At 38.1% G+C, this 19,217-nt stretch overlaps 1 protein-coding gene across 2 annotated transcripts in view; it reads right to left on the minus strand.

Annotated features, from left to right (window-relative positions):
• Window positions 1–4,413: 4,413 nt before the first annotated feature.
• The window catches only part of GLCCI1 (glucocorticoid induced 1), a 42,601-nt gene continuing 27,797 nt past the window's right edge, over window positions 4,414–19,217 (minus strand). Inside the window, exons 5-8 of one of the 2 annotated variants that reach the window (XM_089533180.1) lie at window positions 18,415–18,567; window positions 12,820–13,030; window positions 5,851–5,971; window positions 4,414–4,827 (exon numbers count right to left, since the gene is read on the minus strand). In XM_089533180.1, coding sequence (XP_089389306.1) covers window positions 4,479–4,827; window positions 5,851–5,971; window positions 12,820–13,030; window positions 18,415–18,567 — 834 coding nt within the window. In that variant the 3' untranslated portion in view covers window positions 4,414–4,478. The remainder of the gene's footprint in view (window positions 4,828–5,850; window positions 5,972–12,819; window positions 13,031–18,414; window positions 18,568–19,217) is intronic. The other variant, XM_089533181.1, reaches the window with a different exon arrangement.

The raw sequence follows: 19,217 nt of genomic DNA on the forward strand, positions 1-19,217 counted from the left end.
TTGTAGTGCTCTAGGGGGTATGCTCATCCCCTATCTTCATAAAATATGTTCAACCCCTGCTTATTAGGTGAGAAGAGTATAATTTACATGCTTCAGCATCTAAAACAGGCATTGTCAATATTTGGCTCCATATTTCTTTTGGATTCAGTTTCCCAGAAGACCAAGCCAGTATGTCCAGGGTTAAAGGACTTGCAGTTCAAAACTGCTGCAGGACGAAATGTTTAACCTACCCCCTACCCCATCTGCAGTTCAAGAAGACATTTAAACCATGCTAGCTCAAATTCCCTTTTGGCTAGGGGCTGAAGATCTGTATTGGCCTCCCATATGAACTTGGAGGGCTGCCACCCACTTCTACCCCATGGCCTATTTTGGACCTCCTCATACTGTTTTAGGCTGGCATTTTGAAAATATTCTTGAAAATATTCCAAAAAAAGTATACATTCAAAATAGCAAACCTTGATTTTGCCATTTTATACAAGGGACACCATTTTGCTATGCCACTGCATTTAATGAGATTTGAGCATCCATGGATTGTATTATCCACAGGGGTCCTGGAACCAAACCCCAGCGGATAACAAGGGCCCACTGTATATAAAGGCTGCAGTGCTGGGAAAAATGTGTTTAATACAGAATTATTATATCAAAACAAGCTTATATTCTTCATCTTTAATAAAACATGGTACTATTTTTAATATGTTAAAAAGCATTTGGGATGGAATTTTATGTTATTCTGTTACTCCAGTACAGACACTACAGGCAGAGAAGAGGTTAATAAGGATGATGAATTAATTCACTGGGGCTGCTCTTGTTAAGGGCATGAGAAATGAAATGTATGTATTTGACAACTACATGCATGTGTGATGGACAAGTAGGTATTTCTAAAATTATTTAACCTATTTAATGTATAAAATGTGAAACAAAAACCTCTCCTGGAGATGACAATGATGGGGGGGGGGGGGGAAGGTGTTAGATGGCTATTAGTACTTTCCAGCCATTGTAGAAACTTTTTGTCATGTGGTAGGGTGGGACTGGTGGAGCTATATCCACCCACCATTACAAAGAGGATGACTGAAAAAACACCTCCCTTAGAGGGGCAATGGATACTTCCTTTCTCCTTCCAGAAATGTCTAAATATAACCACAATCCTAACCAGGTGTTATGCCAGCATAATACCCCAAGAAGATTCTGGCTTTTAATAAACTGAAGCATGAATAGTTTGAAAGGGGAAACCCCCACAAACTCAAGTACAACAGTTGCATACTGGTTGGGAAGTCCAACATTGAAGACAGATACATCCATTAAAGACAAAGAAACAGGGCTGTAGCCTCATCACTTCTTTTGGGGCTGACATCTCATTCTTCTTCTTCCTGATGCTTTCCTTATTATGCAAGGGTGAATGTTAACATGTAGTAGCACTAATCCTTGCCCCTAAAATGAATAGGTCAAAATCTAAAGACCAGGAGGAGGCAAATGTTGAGGTTAGGGAACCACAATGACTTCCCAAGGGGAACTGGGGGATGCTTCACATATGTTTGGTGCTCTTTCCACAAGAAATTGAAATTTTGATGCCAAATAGCTCTTAGGGGATATGGAAGGTACTCTCTCCATGTTTCTGCCCTTGCTTCTCAACAGAAAATTACCTAGAAGTCAACCATGGGTCACCTCCTGTTTGAAAAAGGCTGCTCTATTTTTAAATAGCTGGGGGGGGGGGGAGATTGCCCCTACCCATGGTTGTATTTAGGGGCAAAAAAAGAACAAAGAAATTGGGACCTGGGGCCAAAAAAACAACCCCAAGGGCCACCCTTTTGCTATCCCTGCAATAGAACACACACATTCTGAATCTTCAGGAAAACTCCCACACAGCTTTCAAACAACAAAACACTATATATTGCAGGTTGTAGGGTGTGTGGGGTATTTTTTCCTAATAATTTTATTTAAATAAGACAAGAATTTCTATACTGAAAAAATACAAAACAAAAGCCACACATTTTCTCATGTGAAGCAATATCGTGTGGTAATCTGAATACTGTTTAGCACAGTGGCTAGAAATAGCAGTACAACTATGTACAAAACTCCTGAAACAATTATTTGACAACTTTCTACAGCTGTATGTACGATATATTAGAGATCAACAACTGCTGGGAAATTTACATAGCAAAGCATTAGCTTTAACACATTTCATTTAGAACTTTCCAATATGCTAAGAACAAATGCATGTTGACAATTAATAAGCAGTTTCTCATGGGAAAACAGAACAAATCTCATCACTGTCAATATTGTACATCAAAATTCATTCTTGATCTAAAAGTCAGCAGATGGAGCTTTCTATAAACTGTACCATTGCAAACCATGACTATGTAGTTATATTTCAAAACAAGCATAAAAAAGGAAATGTGCCATTATAGTCAACTTTACTGTAAAACCTTAAAAGAATACACATTTCATCACAAGAATTGAATGCTTTTCCCTTATGCTTTAAGATACAAACAATATAGTGCTTTCACCAAGGCCTGAGATTAGCAAGGTTAAAATGCCTGTTACTGGATTGGTTTTTTAAAAATTACTGTGTGAAAATGAAACAGATTTAAGCTTCCACTCTCAGCATGCCCCTACAATCATACAACTGTACAGAGGCTGTTAAGTCTACACTTCCTAACAGGTTATTACCAAATTCTTTGGTGACGATAGGAAGGAAACTGGGCTTCATTCTGCAACAACACACACATGCTATATAATTCCCATATTTCTTTTCTTAGGTACTCTTCGCTGAGGCCTTATTATAACTTCCCCCCTCCATTCTTCCTCAATAGAAAATACCAGAGTGAGTATAAATGCTGCAGCAGCTGCAGTCTTAATCTTTTCAGTTCCTGAACAGAGGAAGCAAGCTTTCTAGACTTGCATAAAGCTACTCCCACAGAACTGAAAGTAAAGACCCAAGGATATTGAGTGTCTCTTGACTTTGGGGTCCTCTTTGTATTGCAGATTATCTCCAAAAGCAGTGCTGTCACGGTTCCAGGGCAGTAAGGAAATGCTGCTGGTTGCTTCTAGGCTATGCAGCACCTGTGAAGACAACTCACAGGCTGTCCACCCACTTTCAAAGGGTGAGAAATCTACCTGCCAATGGCCTAAACCAGACAGTACTAGCAAAGGCTTTGATAACATAACTATTGCTTTTTGCTTTTTTTTCTTTCCTTTTTTTTATTTTACAAAATCTTACATGTTACTTAAGAGATTCTTTTTCAAATGCCGGTGCAAAATACCCACCATACAAATAAAACAAAGTTTAGCTATCTTTGCTTGTCCAAAACCTGAATATATATATATATATATATATATATATATATATATATATTTGCAACCAGCACGTTAACAAACATTTCATCCGAAAGAGAAACTAAACATTATTTAGATTTTTTTAAAAATGGTAACAGTAGCATTACATGTCCTCAACTTGCCAACACAAACATGAGAAAAATTACTCCTGCAACCCTATTGAAACTTGATTAGTTCCTTTCTTTCTTTTCCTGTAATTAAAATGAAAACATTTTTGTCTTGGATTGTTTCTCTCTCTCACACGCCATGGAATGTTTCTCATGTATAGCCTAGTACTGAACACTTTATTCACAACTGCTTAACAGTCATTAACTGTGCAACACGTGAAACCTTTAAATGCCAGAGTTTACACAATGAAATGACAGTAAATGCAGTATTTGTTTTACTCGTAACCACACGACAATGTGATGCCATACATCACAATTTGCTGGTTCTCCTCATATTTACCCACATCCAGGGTAAATTATTTCTCTAGATTTGAATGCACTTTTTCTAAGGAAGTGGAATGTAATGAGGAAACATTAATGCATAAAATAATGAAAGGCAGAAGAGTGATGTACCCTCTTTAGCTTTTTAGCTGTAAAATATTTTATATCCCAACGTGATATACATTCCAAGTTACCTGAGTTTAGACTTCGAGAGAAGTACCTGAAGCTAGGCCATAGGGTGGGCACTGTGCAACTGTTGTGGCCATTTTTTTTTGCATTGTATGTATTACAGAAGTTCAAAACATAAATACCTGGATAAATTGTAAACATAATCCTGAAGTACAATATTTTCCATAGAACACAACACAGCAAGACATTTTCTATTTAGACAGGCAACCTCTGTTTGATATAGAGCTTATTTATACTGTAAAATTTGAAACAGAACACAGGACACAGTACTAATCTGGCCAAACATTCTATGAAATGCATAGTCTCCATTTAAAATGCTTAATGATACACAGATTCTGCAAGCATTCTGTTCTTCCCACCCCAATATGCACACACACAAAAATGCCGAGTAGGAGCATTTCTGTCCCTGCCAAGAACAGCACTGAAATACAGAAAGGAGCTGATAAGTAGCTTTGTTTCCCCACCCCTCCCCACCCCAAAAGATTGCCACTCATGCAGTTGAGTTTCAAACTGATACTCTGCCTTGCTCTAAATTACCACGTAGTTTTGAGAAGAGGAGTGGTCTTCAGACTGCAGTTCTTGTAAAAGCTGTGGTGGCTGCTGGGATGGCTGCTGTACTAAGACCTCCACAGAGTCCACTGTGCTGGTGTCATCCGACAGAGAGGAGAAAGAGACCCGAGAGGAAAGCTGCTCAACAGTCAGAGTACTCAAAGCTGTGCTCTGACCAGAGTTTGGAGAGTTCTTAAGTGTCAGGTCAGAAGCAGGTAATAAAGGACCCAGAAGTTTTACAGGACAGAAAGCTGATCCGGTCGGGATGAAATTAACCTTGTTTTTGTCAGGACATGAAAAGAGAGGGGCTGAGACAGGCTGACGAGTCCTACAACAAAGTGAGTGTAAAAGAAGTTAAAGTTAAACAGTTGAACAGATCAAGTTTATTGTCGGTTTTATATGTTGCCAAAATATGAGTGACAAGGAATGGGATTATTTGACGGATGGGCAAACATCTTCCATAGTGGTAGTCAGCTGACTGATTCACAGCAATAAGTAATAAGTATACCAAAATCTCCAACTGGACAGCAATCAGAGTATTTACAAATTTTAGCAGTGATTCTGATGCACTAATCAGGTTGTAAACCCAGCCATGTGGGGTTTATCAGCAGAAAAGTCCCAGCACCAAACACACATGAAATGGCAGCATAATCTGAGACAGCTGTTTCTCTTCCCTCAGCTTTCCTTATACTAAACTAGCAAGACTTTTTCATTTTCTAAGCAGAATCTTCTGCTAAATTGTCCCAAAGCACTTTTTGCTAGGGCTTAAACAACATAATGGGCTTCAGCAACTTGCCCATGCAACAAGAACTTGCCTTCCTTCTGTGACAAATGGTCCCTGATATGATAATACAGGAAGGGGTGGGGAGGGGTGCATTGCATTTGTTCTGCTTTTATTATCTATCTCAATCTCTGTTACACACACATACACACACAAAATACCTCAAGAAAAATGTCAAGTTTTACTGAGTCTCTAGCCACAGCTGCTGTTGCCAGACCTTAAAAGCTAAAGAATTAAAGCTAAATTAGTATCCTAATAAAGGCAGCTTTATAAAGGTTGCAGTATACTTGTCAGAACACTAAAGAAAGCACAGCTCAGCTTGCATTTCCCCCTTGGTTGTGCTTTTATAAATATAGGTCACATGGTCAAGAACAAAAATGCTCCATTCCCCCTCAAGCTTACAGGAGCACTTCAGCTTCTTCTCTGTGCAAACCTGACAAAAGTGCTTTGCTTCTGAAAGGAAAAAACCCTCATCAGCTGGAGTAGTTTATTCATCTGCAGTTGAAAAAGGTCCAGTAAAAAGGTTCCCTGCATTTGCAGATCCCAGCTGATATAAAAGGCATTACTTACGACATTTCCTCAAAGACCTTCACTCGCTCACATCCCTCTGGGGGCTCTCGTTTGAACATGTAGCTGTTGTTGGGTTTAGGAGAGGAGGCATACTTGGGCAACGGTGAGCTACTCCCACTGTCTGAAAATTTAAAGCAGTTGTATTACTAGGGATTGAGAGTGCTTTTTAATTAAATTTGATTTCCAAACATGATGGCTTTTGCACAACTTTACTGCTAATGCCAGCTTACTTCAAATCACAGGACTTCTTTTACTGCAGGCTACTTCTAGCACTCTGGTATAGCACATTTCTTCTGAATAAAGGCTTTGGTGAAGCCGTAATCTACCATACAACAGCACATAATAGGATATTTTTATCCCAATGCTACAGACTGAATAAAGCGGAGCTATAATCCTGGAAACAATTAAGTTCTTTATTATGCATTTCAGAAATGTAAATGATTAGGGTAATATGTACAGCATATGCAAAAGAAAAGCAAGTGGTTAATGATAAAATGAAGTTCAGCTGTGTCTGGTCAGTGCATAAATCCTGTAACTAAAAAGTATTCATAAGTAGCTTTTGAAATACGAAATCATTTTGAAATATTGTCCACAGTGGTGTAATGTACAGAAAGAAGCCTAAAAGGGAAAACAGTGTACATATAATACCGATGCTAACATGTGCTTCAGTCTGTTGTAAAAATGAGCTCTATTTGCTTTTCATAGCTAACACACCATAACAGTTGTTTTTGTTAACTCTTTTTCTACCTTTGAATGCCCATATCCTAACAGTGAAGTCTAGTACATCTAGAGAGAACTAGAGCGCATTCCACCAAGCATATCTCTAAGAGTGCATTACTGAAGAATATGTCTTCATGAGAAAAGGGGCTTGGAGGGTTCCTTTGCTAGATTCATAAATATCTTGCGTCTGTTTTTCAAACAATGGCATCAAAATTAAAAAACTTTTTAATACCAAAACTACAATTCCCACAACTTTTGGTATCTTGTGGTAATAACACCTGAATTCACCAGAAGTTCAGATGTGCTTACACACTTAAGGAATGATTAATCAGAGATAAAAATGAACTGCTTAAGAAAAAATAACATACCTAGAACTCCCAGTTTATCTCTTTTTCATCCTAGAATAGGTGGTCATATAAAAAGAAATGGAGAGTAATCTATATATTTATATGCTGTAACACTGTGAAGAAGTAGTACATTATAATTTTCTCAAATCCCCCACAAGTCAAAGAAAGAATAAATTCCAGGATTTATTTTAGTGTTTGAAATGCTGAAGGTGACTTCTGCTTTTTAATCTATTCCTAGATACCTTCCTCCCAATCATTCAGAAATCAAATTCTGATGAGAAAAACACACACACATGTACAACAAAACTGAAAAATTTTATTACCTACAGGGATCCAGCAGTCATAACTTCCTTATCTATACAGAGTCAACAGAATCATTTCAATTATATCTACCCAAGAGTTATACTGGGTAGCTCCTGTGAATGTTTATGGAAACATCTTTACATCTACATCTTTAACTTTAAACAACAGTCCTTCCAGCCTTTCTTTTCTATAGATATTCAACGCCATATGCCCTCAAATCCCCTTTAAAGCACTTCATATATCTTTTCCCCCCATACAGAGGCAGCCCTAACATTTTAATAGTAGAGCAAATGCTGTGTAGTAAGCAGTCTTCATTAACTGAGAGTAGCTGTACTAAACAGATGGCCAACCAACAATGTTAAAGGTGCAGTTTGTTACCAAGAGGAGGAGAAATCTACTTATGAGAAGTGGACTTCAGTTTCAGAATCCAAAAAGTAAAAGGCCGAAAACCAGCATCTTCCTTTGTCAAGCAAGGTCTCAAAAGTGAACCGGCAGGCTGTAAATAGCACAGGGGGTCACCAAACTGAATTCTAATCACTGGCTCCCCATGGAGCTGGCACTTTTAATGCAATAAAACTGCTTCTAATCACACTACAGGCTGGGCCCTTTCTCACCTCCCCTTCCTCACACACACAACAGGTGCCATTAACATTTTCTCCACTCCCTGCTGTGCAAGATCACTCTCCCATCCCAAAGCAGACCATGGGTTCCTTTTGCAGACTTTATGTTCATTTTCTTTTGAAAATTTCAACCTATTTAAAGAAGTCCTTTATAGAAATGTAAAGTAAACAGCTGATCTGATCCTAAGAGCGGCAGCGGAGCCTGTGGTCAAAGCACAGCCTCAGACCGAAAAGAAAAGATGCTTTAGAAATGTAAAGCAGGTCTGTGTCTGGCCAGCAGGTTAGCTCTCCCCACGCTTGATCAATTATTAACTTCCATTTTTTATTCAGAAACACAGTCAGACCCAGCTTAAAGCTGATTTACTACTGAAAAGTACAATGGAAATTTAGATGAAGAAGAAAATAAGACCTATGACAGCGAGCAACAGACAACAAAACCTTTTGCTACCATTTTAAATGCCTTTTTAGCATAAGACATTCAAACTGAACATGTCTCCTTCCAAAACAACTGGTATATGATGTTAAATCAACTCTTTAGCTTGAACTGTCATAGAAAAGCCTTAAATGTTCAGGCAGCAGATGGCGATTGAACCTGTGAAGGCTGGCTCCAGAACAAAATCTCTATTCTAGAACAGAGAAGAGGAGAAAGTGCATTCAACAATGAAATAATTGTGTGCTGTGTTGTTATCGTAACCACTTACCTAATCTATCAGGAAAAGAACATGCATCAAACAAATCTGGAAGCAGGGCAGGGCAGAATGAGACTGTAATCATTACTAATGTTTCTCTCAGGGCTTTTTTAGCTCTTTTTCTTCTTCCCACACCCCCAATAAAAAACACAATGAAAGACACTTTTCTAATTAGGGGAAAATTCTCAAAAGGGAAATTACTGTATTTCAATACACATTTCAAAGTCATTCCATGGACAAATACAGCAGTAAATTACTCTACAAATTATTTCAAGATGTTTCTAGAAAACTGCTTACTCTGCATACATGATATAAATAAATACCCCTGACTGATTTAGTAACATGTACTTGGCAGTTGAAAACTGTATTCAACAATAAAAGAGCTGCCCATGTTAGTTCCTGATACAACAGATAAGACAGGAAAGGTCTGTGAATCAACATCCCCACAATCCTATTATTAAACTAGTGCCAGTGACTACAACCCAAGAAAGTCAACAGTTAAAAATGAAGTAATAAGTGACTGTGAAGCTTCTGAACAAACAGAACGTTCACCATTATTAGCTGTGTTTAAGTCAGTGGAAGAATATAATAATGTTCAGTAGGAATTTTTTTGGCCCAAGTTACAACATAAGAAAATCTCATGCAGCCTAGCATATGTACAAAAACTAGTATTTTGTTTAGTAAACCTGTTATTCCTCTGTGCTGAATTAAACATAAAACACAGCTGTTTTGGCAAACCTACTTTTTCAGTGACCCCTGGATTAGAGAGCAGATTGCACTGCTTGTTATCAAATTGTCACTTCTTTCAAGAAGAACTCCTAGCAGGCAACCACTTGTATAAATACAAGCGATGATGTGCAACCACATCAGAGTGGTTAATCAGGAAAAAAGTTATTTGCAGATAACCAAAAGAAAATTACAATTGTGGCAGTTAATTTATTCTTTATTTATTCTTATTCTTTATTACAGCATCCTCCCAAAATAGGGCTCTGGACATCACTTAAGGCCAGCGAACGAGGCAAAACATTGCCCATGGGAAAGAAAATTTGCCAATTCTCAGGCTAAAACTCTGGAACACTATCAAAACTAGATGCTTGAATCAGTCTGTTCCACGACATGTAACCTTGATTTTTTCCTTATCTCAACTGTTACAATCTAGTTGAGTAGGAATGAATGGTAGGTTAACTGGATAAATTTAAGAACAAAGTTCCAGCTACCTTGAAAGAGGTTAAAGTATACTCTTTTCCTAAAGAGGACCTCCTTGGACTCAAGATCGGTATGAGAACTACCATTCTACTGCTAATACTCTCATTTTGGGTGAGGTGCTTAAACATGTGGCACTTGGAGAACATTGGATGGAAGAATCTGATTATCTGGACTCATTTCAGTCTGGTTTTAGATAGGTTATGGCAATGAAATGGCCTTAGTTGCTTTGAGTGATGGGTGAAAGGCATGTGGAGTGCTACCCTACTGATCTTCCTGGATGTCTCAGCAGCCCTCAATAACCACTATAATCACAGTATTTTACTGTACCACCTCTGAGGAATGGGAGTAGGAAGCACCATGTTAACACTGGGTCAACCCCTACTTGCAGGGCTGTTTTGAGAGAGTGATACTGAGGATTTCCTGTTCAGCTCCTTAGCTATTAAGGTGAGTGGTGTCACTGGATTCCATCTTATCCCCCATACCATTTAATATGCATATAAAGCTGCTGGACGAGGACATCAGAGGTATGCTGATGGTACTCAGCTCTACTTTTCCTTGGTATCAGAGTTAGTTGGGGCTATTGCAGGTGCTGGACGAGTGCCTAGATGTTGCAGTCAGCTGGCTTATGGCCAATGAGATGAAGCTAAATCCTGACAATAAGGAGGCTCTTTGTACGGATGATTCACAAGTCTGGGAATTGGATAAACAGTCTATCTTGGATGGAAGTGCACTCTCCATGAAATAATAGGTGCGTAGCATGGAAATACTTCTGAACACAATTTTTGTCACTGGAGGCTCTGTGGACTCTGTGGCTTGGGGTTTTTGGGTTAGCTTCTACTTGTCAACCTGCTATGGCCCCTTCTGGACAAAGATAACTCAGTCTAGTACTTCATGCACACCTACCTGATTAGACTACTGTAATATATTCTATGTGGGGCTGCCTTTGAATATGACTTGGTAGCTTCATCTAGTGCAAAAGCCAGCAGTCAAACGGCTGACCCAGATATCATGTGAACACCACTTAATGTCGGTCTTAAGGAAATTGCAATGGCTGCCAATAGGAGATGGGAGAGGGCCTTCTCAACTGTGGAACCTATGGAATGTCCTCCCCTTGAGAGCTTGGTTCAACCTTCAAAACCAGTTTTTTAAACTTGCCAAACTGTTTAGCATGTGCTTAATCTGTTTAAATTATTTTTATGATTTTAAAATGTTTTAATCTACTCAAAATGATTTTACCTGTATACCCGCCCCTAAGATCTCATGATATAGGGGAGGATTCAAATATTTTAATCAATTATTACTGCTGTGAATCTTTCATTCAACACAATACACAATCTATAATTATTTTATTTAATAATCATAATGAAAGATCATCTTTTTAACCCATGCTTTGTAATGAAGTACATAAAGCAACCAGGCTGTGATGTTCCTCAGGCTTTTTTCACTTGTATGATAAAAGAAAAAGAGCCTGAGTGACTCCAAATGAACATAAAACAGAACTAAAAGAGATGGTAAAACTGCATGTAGAGTTATGGAAGCCTCCATGTGTGGTGACAGCACACATAAAACAGAGAGAATATGGATGAAAACAGCTCAGATGGAGCTGGAGACAGGAAGGAAGGAAAGAAAATGGGGAGGAGTCATGTTCATGAGCATGTGAGTAAACAGTTTCTAATGAAAGTGAATACCTATGAAATAAAGGCAGAGTGTACAAAGTGACTATTTACAAAAAGAAATTAGAAAAATTAGTATGGAAAGATGGAAAAATAAAGAGGAACTGACTAAACATGCTTTAAAATTGGGAGAAAGACTAAATACAAACCTTTTTTTGTGGGGGAATGATATATGAAAGAAAACAAGGAGAAAAATAATTATTCCCCCTTCTCCTCAAATTCGGTTGCTTTTCCATTTGTATACCAGGCCTGAATTATGGTGTTATTAATACGGAAATTTTCTTATTGACCTAGTATCTCTTTTTTTTTATATTATCTTTATTGGGTTTTATACAAGTTTAAAACAAACCTAGTATCTATTTGACTTGCTTTTAAATATAAATATGCAGATAAATTAAATTCTACAACCATCATCAATTCTACAAACAAGGCATTGTTTTGAAACTAATAATATTTGAGTTTGGCCAATGTCTACAAATATCTTAGCTGCTCCATGGAAGAAAACTCCAATATAAATGAATATATACACTTAAATCAAATGGCCAGCCCCAAGTAAAGAAGATTTACTGAATCAATGAGATCAACAAGTAATCAGTCAAGTCAGTGTGTCTATTCAGGTTGGGACTAGTCCATAGCTATATATATTTTCCCTCATTAAAGCCTAAAGCATAAGCTTTGCAAAAGAAAAAGGAAAGCCAAGTTTCAAAGTGTGCTGAATTCCATGCTCACTGTCAACACCCATGCTTGTATAGCACTGAAAAATACACAAAAGCATTGACTTTGCCCAAAAGCTATAAACATTGCTACTTAATTATGACAGACTACAATTTACACATTTGACTGGGAGTAACTTCCACTGAATTCAACAGTACTTACTTCTGAGGAGATAGAGAAAGAATTGTACCCTTAAAACCACTCATTTTACAAATAGTAAAATATGGCCAGCGATTCACTCATCACCAGAGTCATTCCCATGTCATAATATTTTGTGCACTGAACTAGAATAATTTTATTATGTTTCTAATTTAATTTTTGCTGCCAAATGAACAATCCAGGAAGAACAAAATGAAGGTTTCATTACTTAAAAACAACACAACCACAAACTGGACTCACTTATTTGACCAACAATTCAAACACTGTTTTGTATGGAACATCTCCTTAATACTTTTCTTTAATGTTTGATTCCACAGCCTTCATGAAAAGAGATAAAGACTTGTTTGCTGTGTTTTTCTGACATTTATGGAAGATGTTTGTGAAACTGCACAAACAAGAAGGAAAACGTGTAAACAAGCAAAAACAATTATGAGTGGCTTTCATTCACATCAACAGGACAAAAAAAATTGATTTAAGCACAATGAGGGTACCACTGAGTAGAAGACAGCCACGATCAGCGATTCAAATGGGACCTCACCTTTGTCACGGTCATATAGCATGTCTTCTGTGGAGCAAGGACTCCCATCCTGAGATTCAGGAGGACAAAAGGGAGAGATGCAAGGGGAATGGCTGCTGCAACTGCTGCTACGCTCCTGGACAGAAGGTGTTTGTGTATCAATGCTGCGTGTGCTGCTGCTACGATAGTGAGCAGGTAATGGTGCTCTTCGGCCATCAGGAATATCCAAGGGCTGCAATGAAACCAACATTATTAAAATGCATGGTTACAACCCTATCTCCTGCAGTGAAGTCTGAGATCTGGAGGGCACTTTGACCTGTGCTAATTTCTTTCAAGCCAGACATGACCTTGTGAGAGGGAGGGAAGTCAACTTCCTACAAAAGGAGGCAAGTGACACAATGGCATGCTGTTCATCAACTCATTTAGTGCAACAGACTGCATGAAAATCCCAGTCACTGGAAAGTGCAGCTATATCCTTAAATAAATGTCAGGGCACTTCAGCAGTTAGCCCACATGCTGAGATTTATCCTTACTAAACAAATGCTGCTTTTTAAAATAAAAAAGCAACAATTTGAAAGGAAACAAAAACAAGACATTTTTGATTGAAGAAGACACAGAAAGTGACACTGTTTTAAAAGGCTATTATTATTACCATGACAGATAATCAAAAACCTTTCCCTTTGCAAACATCATGAAAGGAAACAACCAAACTCTCAGCTCTGAAGCTGTTCCCTGAGATACTGCCTTAAAGGTTAAGATACAGTAACGTACAATATATCTAAACCATTGCAGATTAAAATTCATACAAATTTTAGATAAAAGATAAAGTTAGTTTAAAAAATCAAGCAATTTATCAAGTAAAAACATTAAACATTTAAAACATTAACAGTCATTAAAATATTATACAGACCATAAAACATAAAGAGCACAGCACACCATTAAAGGCCCACTCCATTCAATTTCCAAAAAGCCTGGTGGCACAAGAATGTTTTCAGCTGTCAACAGAAGGAGAACAAGGAGGCAGCCATCCCAGTATCCCTAAGGAGGAAGTTCTAAAGGCCCTCTCCCTTGTTCTCACCAAACAAGTCTGAGAAAGTGGTAGGACAGAGAGAGGCCTCTCCAGATGATCCTAAAGCTCCAATTGGCTCAAATAGCCTGGACCCAAGCTGCATAGGGCTTTATAGGTTATTACCAGCACTTTGAACTGAATTGTGTCAACGTAAGGGCTCAAGATGTATGACTTTTGCTCTTCTTTCATCTATTTTTTAAAATTTATGATTGTTTCTTACTAGAGAAGTGTCCAAAAACGTCAAGCTACTACATAGCATTGCGTGACTATTATTTGCTCTTTGACATCTTTAATTTGTTGCCTGTTTTACTGAACCCTTTCCTGTATTGTTATGTATTATTTATATAATAATAATACATATGGTTTTCAAAATGGGTTTTCTACAATATACGTACAGGCTGACTATTCTTTATCTGGTACTTTTGGGCCCATTAGAAAGTGACACTTTAGCTTTCTGATGGTTCAGTGTACACAAACTTTGTTTCATGCACAAAATTATTTAAAATATTCTGTATAAAATTACCTTCAGACTATGGGTATAAGGTGTCTACAAAACTTAAATGAATTTCATGTTTAGATTTGGTTCCCATTTCCAAGCTATCTCATTATGTATATGCAAAATTTCCAAAATCCAAAAACAAAATGAAACACCTTTGTGGAAAAGAGAGACTCAACCCATGCAGAATCTTTCCCCCTAATGTATTGCATTGATTTTAAAATATTTATAAAAATAAATATTCCAAGTTACAAAAGCCTCACTTCAATATGTGTAAAATTCTGTGAATCACCTCACACCCCTGTTTATCTAAGAGCTGTATATACTCATGTATAAGTCTAGACATTTAGATTAAAAAATTGACCAAAAAACCCTGAGTGGACTTATTCATGGGTCATAGCAAAATCCCTAATTTTGGCCACAAAACTTGCCCTCAATTTATAGGCCAGGTCGACTTATAGTCAAGTATATACAGTAATAATTACTGATAATTTCTTTAAAACACATGGAGAGTACACCGATTAAATTTTGGCTAAATACAGTTAGATTAAGGTATCTTATTAGGAAAATGTGGATCACCATGAGGAGACTCAGAAGTGAACAGTAGTGAAATGTAGAAATATTGAGTCTGCTAACTGAAGAGAACATCTAAAATGGACAAAACATTTACTCTTTCTTGAAATGCTATCATAAAAAGAATGTGAAAAGGTCAAGGAGCACAAAAGAAGAATGGCTCAAGCTCCTGAAAGCAAGATTTAGAAGCACATTCTTATCCTATAGTCCTGCAAATATTACTCCTGCATTGCACAATACTATTTTCTCTTTCATTTATATCCAGGGCTTTCAATGCATCAGACCATTTTTTGACCTGGAAATAAAGAATGCAGCAATTCCACTTCAGTTTTTCCCTCAAAACTTTTAAATGGAACCAACGGATGTATAAAAATAGCCTTGCTTTCCTGTAAGATATATTTCAGGATTATTTTCCATTTGCTTTGTTTACAGCCTGATTTTATGAACCCACAGCATTTGTAGCAGTGGATTTTTAATCCATAGCAAGGTTTTTGCATTCTTGATTGAAATACCCTGCTCCAAACTACTTATTTCTATTATGGCTATCATAGAGTTCATCTGGTTCTAATGACTCAAAAAGGCTCACAGTCCGCCCTTCTCTTATGCAGGGGATCCGTTCTGGACCCCCGCCTCCCCCGTGTAAGAGAAAATAGGTGGATGCTCAAGCCTCATTCAAATGAATGGGGCTCGTGCCTGTGGCGGCAGCACACGGGGCGCACGCCACAGAAGCACACCACATTCATGTGAATGGGATGCGCTGCTCCGTGCGCTCCTGCGCAGATTTGAGCATATGCTCAAAGCCGCATATAATGTGCCTGCGTATAACACGGGCACACTGTACATTAAGAATCTGTCAGGGTCCTGCTTTTGGGTAGGGAAGGTCTGAGTTGGATCATGACATCTCTCACCTTTGAATGGTAGCATTTGTATCGATAATAGTCTCAAAGTGTCTTCTGGTGCCATTGCTGGGACCAACTTATGGGCCGACGGAGAACGCTCGTATTACCCCAGTCCATGGGTAATACTGATTGCCCAAAAGTACCTTAGAGAGCAATGGTATTCTATAAATTGAAGTAAAGTTGGTGGAGAGGCCCACTCTTAGCTGCAATGTCAACCATCTTAAGAGACTGCTCCCACAGATGTAATAGAAAGTGGGAGAGGCTGTTCTTCAGTCCATGTGCAGTTAATCCTCTACAAATGGCTCAGGACAAGATGCCCTTCTCTCAGACAAAAGAAGCACTTTGCATGTCTGTACTCCCCCCAGGACACACAGCTCTTGAAAATGGCCTTCAAGGCCATACAAAAAGAGGTGGGGCCCCTGCTTGGGGTTTTGGGGGAAGGGAATATGAGAAATGCAATATACATACATACATACATACATACAGACAGACAGACAGACAGACAGAGGACCACAAAGAAGGGAAGAAACTACTAAACAATGGAAGCTATTCAAAGAGATGTGATTTCAGCAATGGATGAAAAGGAACTGAGTGACGAGTAGCTTGAGGCCCCAGGTGAACATGCACCGGAAGGGACTGGGGTTCTTGCCAAAAGCTATTTTAGCTCTGGCTTGTACCATATGAAGCTTTGTGCAGGCACAAGAGCCATTTGTGTGAGGCATAGAGACCACAAAGAAGAATACAAACCTCTAAAACTACAATGCAACCCCCAAAACCTACAGTTTCACTTAGCCCTGACCAAAAAAAGATGTTCTTTCCAGACATTTTCTATTTCTTCCAGCACGATTCTATGGTATGCTTCTTGCAGACGCAGACCATACAGTTGTGCTGGAGGATCTCAAAATGCCTAGTGAGGTATTCTCCCTAGAATATCTAGGTCCTCCAGTGCAACTCTGTGGTCAATGTGATTCATTTCAATATTATCCAGTTTTGTATTGTCATGATAAATCTGGGAACATATCCCCCGCAGATACAGGAGTCACACAGTATATGCTTTCTTACCCAGTTCTTTAATGACATATTTACAATAAATTATGTTAATCATTATTTACTTCCTGCCTTTCTCCAACACAGGATACAGGACAGTTTACCATAAGGTAAATCAAAGCATATAATAATTAAGATTTTAAATGTTTAATTTATGATGATACATTTACAGGAAATTCTGTAAACCATTCTGTGTTGTCTTAATGCTTCTTTAAAAAAAACATAAAACAGGTAACTTATCTTTCTTCATTCCACTGTATGCTTACTGGCAGAGTAGCAAGTAAGCCTGTGAAAAGGCATGATCTCCCAGAAATTCTCATGAGAACATGAGACATGAAGCTTGAAAATGATTAAAGCCTCTGATCTAAAAAGAGACTTCCATTGCTGTTATTGAGCAGATCAAATAAAACTAATTGTTAGTCATTCAGCAGAGACCTTTCTATGTGCCTAAAAATTACATTATGCAATTTACAAAGAAACATAACACTATATAGTACAGCTGGAGATGCAGAAGACCTGTCCTGTGACTTAAATAACTTTGACTTCTCCAATAGTGTTTAGTTCTTGAGTTAAAGAAAAACATTAGATCTGGTTGTTTCCTTTGGAAGTGGAAATGTCTTGCTTCATAACAAAAGCTCTGGCAGCAATCCAGAAAACCACATAAAACTGAGGAGTCCTAATGAAGCCACCACAGTTCCTCCTCATGTGCTGCTGGATCAGACTCACATTGCTCAGTACTGCAGAAGGGTAAACCTCCAATGTCCAGAAATAATTTGTGAGAAAAAGAGGATCAATTTTATATGATAATTTGTTTGCTCACTAGACAAGCATCCTTTAATTTTTAAATAAAATTGACACTGGTACTCTAATATGTATTATATCCCACCTCTTTCCAACATAGGACACAACACAACTGAAGCATTATTCTCCACATCTTGCACCAGTTAAAAATGTAATCATCATAAGTGAGTTTTAAGATCAGTTCTATTATTATGATTCAAATTGCAATGCTGAAATGTAGATTTTTAGACACCCAGATTGTCTTACTACCATTACCACAGTTTTAAATAAAGTAATATACAGTGCGCTCTTTCTTTACTCAGGGGATCCATTCCGGACCCCCCCTCACATAAAAGAAAAAATGCGTAAGCTCGAGCCCCACTGGAAGTAATGGAGCTTGTGCCTGCCTCATGGCGCCGCACATGGACTGCAGTTGTGCGCCCCATTATTTCTTCCGGAATGCACGAGGCTTTTTTCCGGCATGGGTGCACTGTACACTGATGTTTTTGTCACCTTATACTGTCATTTCCCTTGAAGAAAATATAACTATTAACTGAAAATATTTACAGGTGTTTGCCAATATCTATTTTGTTGTGTGCCTTCAAATAATTTCTGATTTACAGGAACCCTAAGCGACACCATGCTGGTTCTATCTATTAAATGATTGTAACTCAAGACATTTTGCTAAATTCATACTGCAGCTAACTTCCATATTATGACCTTTAAAATAACACTCTTGCCATCAACCTTACCTTGGACACTTCTTCTTTTCCACTGTTCTCTTTGATGAACACTTTCTCTAATTCAGGGCTAATTCCTTCTACATTGCACGATACACGTGAAACAGTTGATTTTGGCACTGAAATATTTGACAGTGGCATAGGGACTGATCTTGAGAGAGAGGCCTTTAGAGCAAGCAAGAGATATATCAGTTCACTTAAAACATACAGGTGCAGTGTTTACAAGAAGAAAGGTTGAGTTCTGAACTCAGTCTTAAAGTACAGAAATAGCAAACCAAAGAGATATGCAGTGATTTTTTTAAATCCAGGAGCCCAACAGCAACTGCAAATTTCTGATGAAAATGGGTCTAGCAGACTACTATGATGAACTACTCTTTCAACATTCTATGTAAAAGGACACAGCACCAAACAAAAAACAATTGAACCATACATATAACATAAATTGAGCAAGTGCATGTTAACAGCCACTTCTCTGGGACAGCATGGTGAGAAGGAGCTGGTGACAGAACTTTGTCTCATCTTTGTGCTGTTCTGGCCACTGTTAATCCTACTACAGTTGTTCTTAACTTTAGTTGTACCCTGTCCCCCCTCCCCCCAATGTTGAGCTAGCTCTTCATGAAGCAACTGCAAGACTGACTGGTCCTACTTGGTACACCCTTATTGTTACTGCAGCCTTTTAAATGTAAGCAAGTCTTAGATAGGAGTGCCTGGTATTTCTGAAGAGAGCCAAATGGTGAACTATAGAAAGCAACTGATCCATCCATCCCTTTAGGATTTGTTTCAATTGTTATTTACCAGTTGAACTAAGATGGATA

The sequence above is a fragment of the Sceloporus occidentalis genome, unplaced genomic scaffold (assembly GCF_023333645.1).
Source record: "Sceloporus occidentalis isolate IW3139 unplaced genomic scaffold, rSceOcc1.0.p SCAF_7, whole genome shotgun sequence".
In the NCBI taxonomy this organism is placed as follows: Eukaryota; Metazoa; Chordata; class Lepidosauria; order Squamata; family Phrynosomatidae; genus Sceloporus; species Sceloporus occidentalis.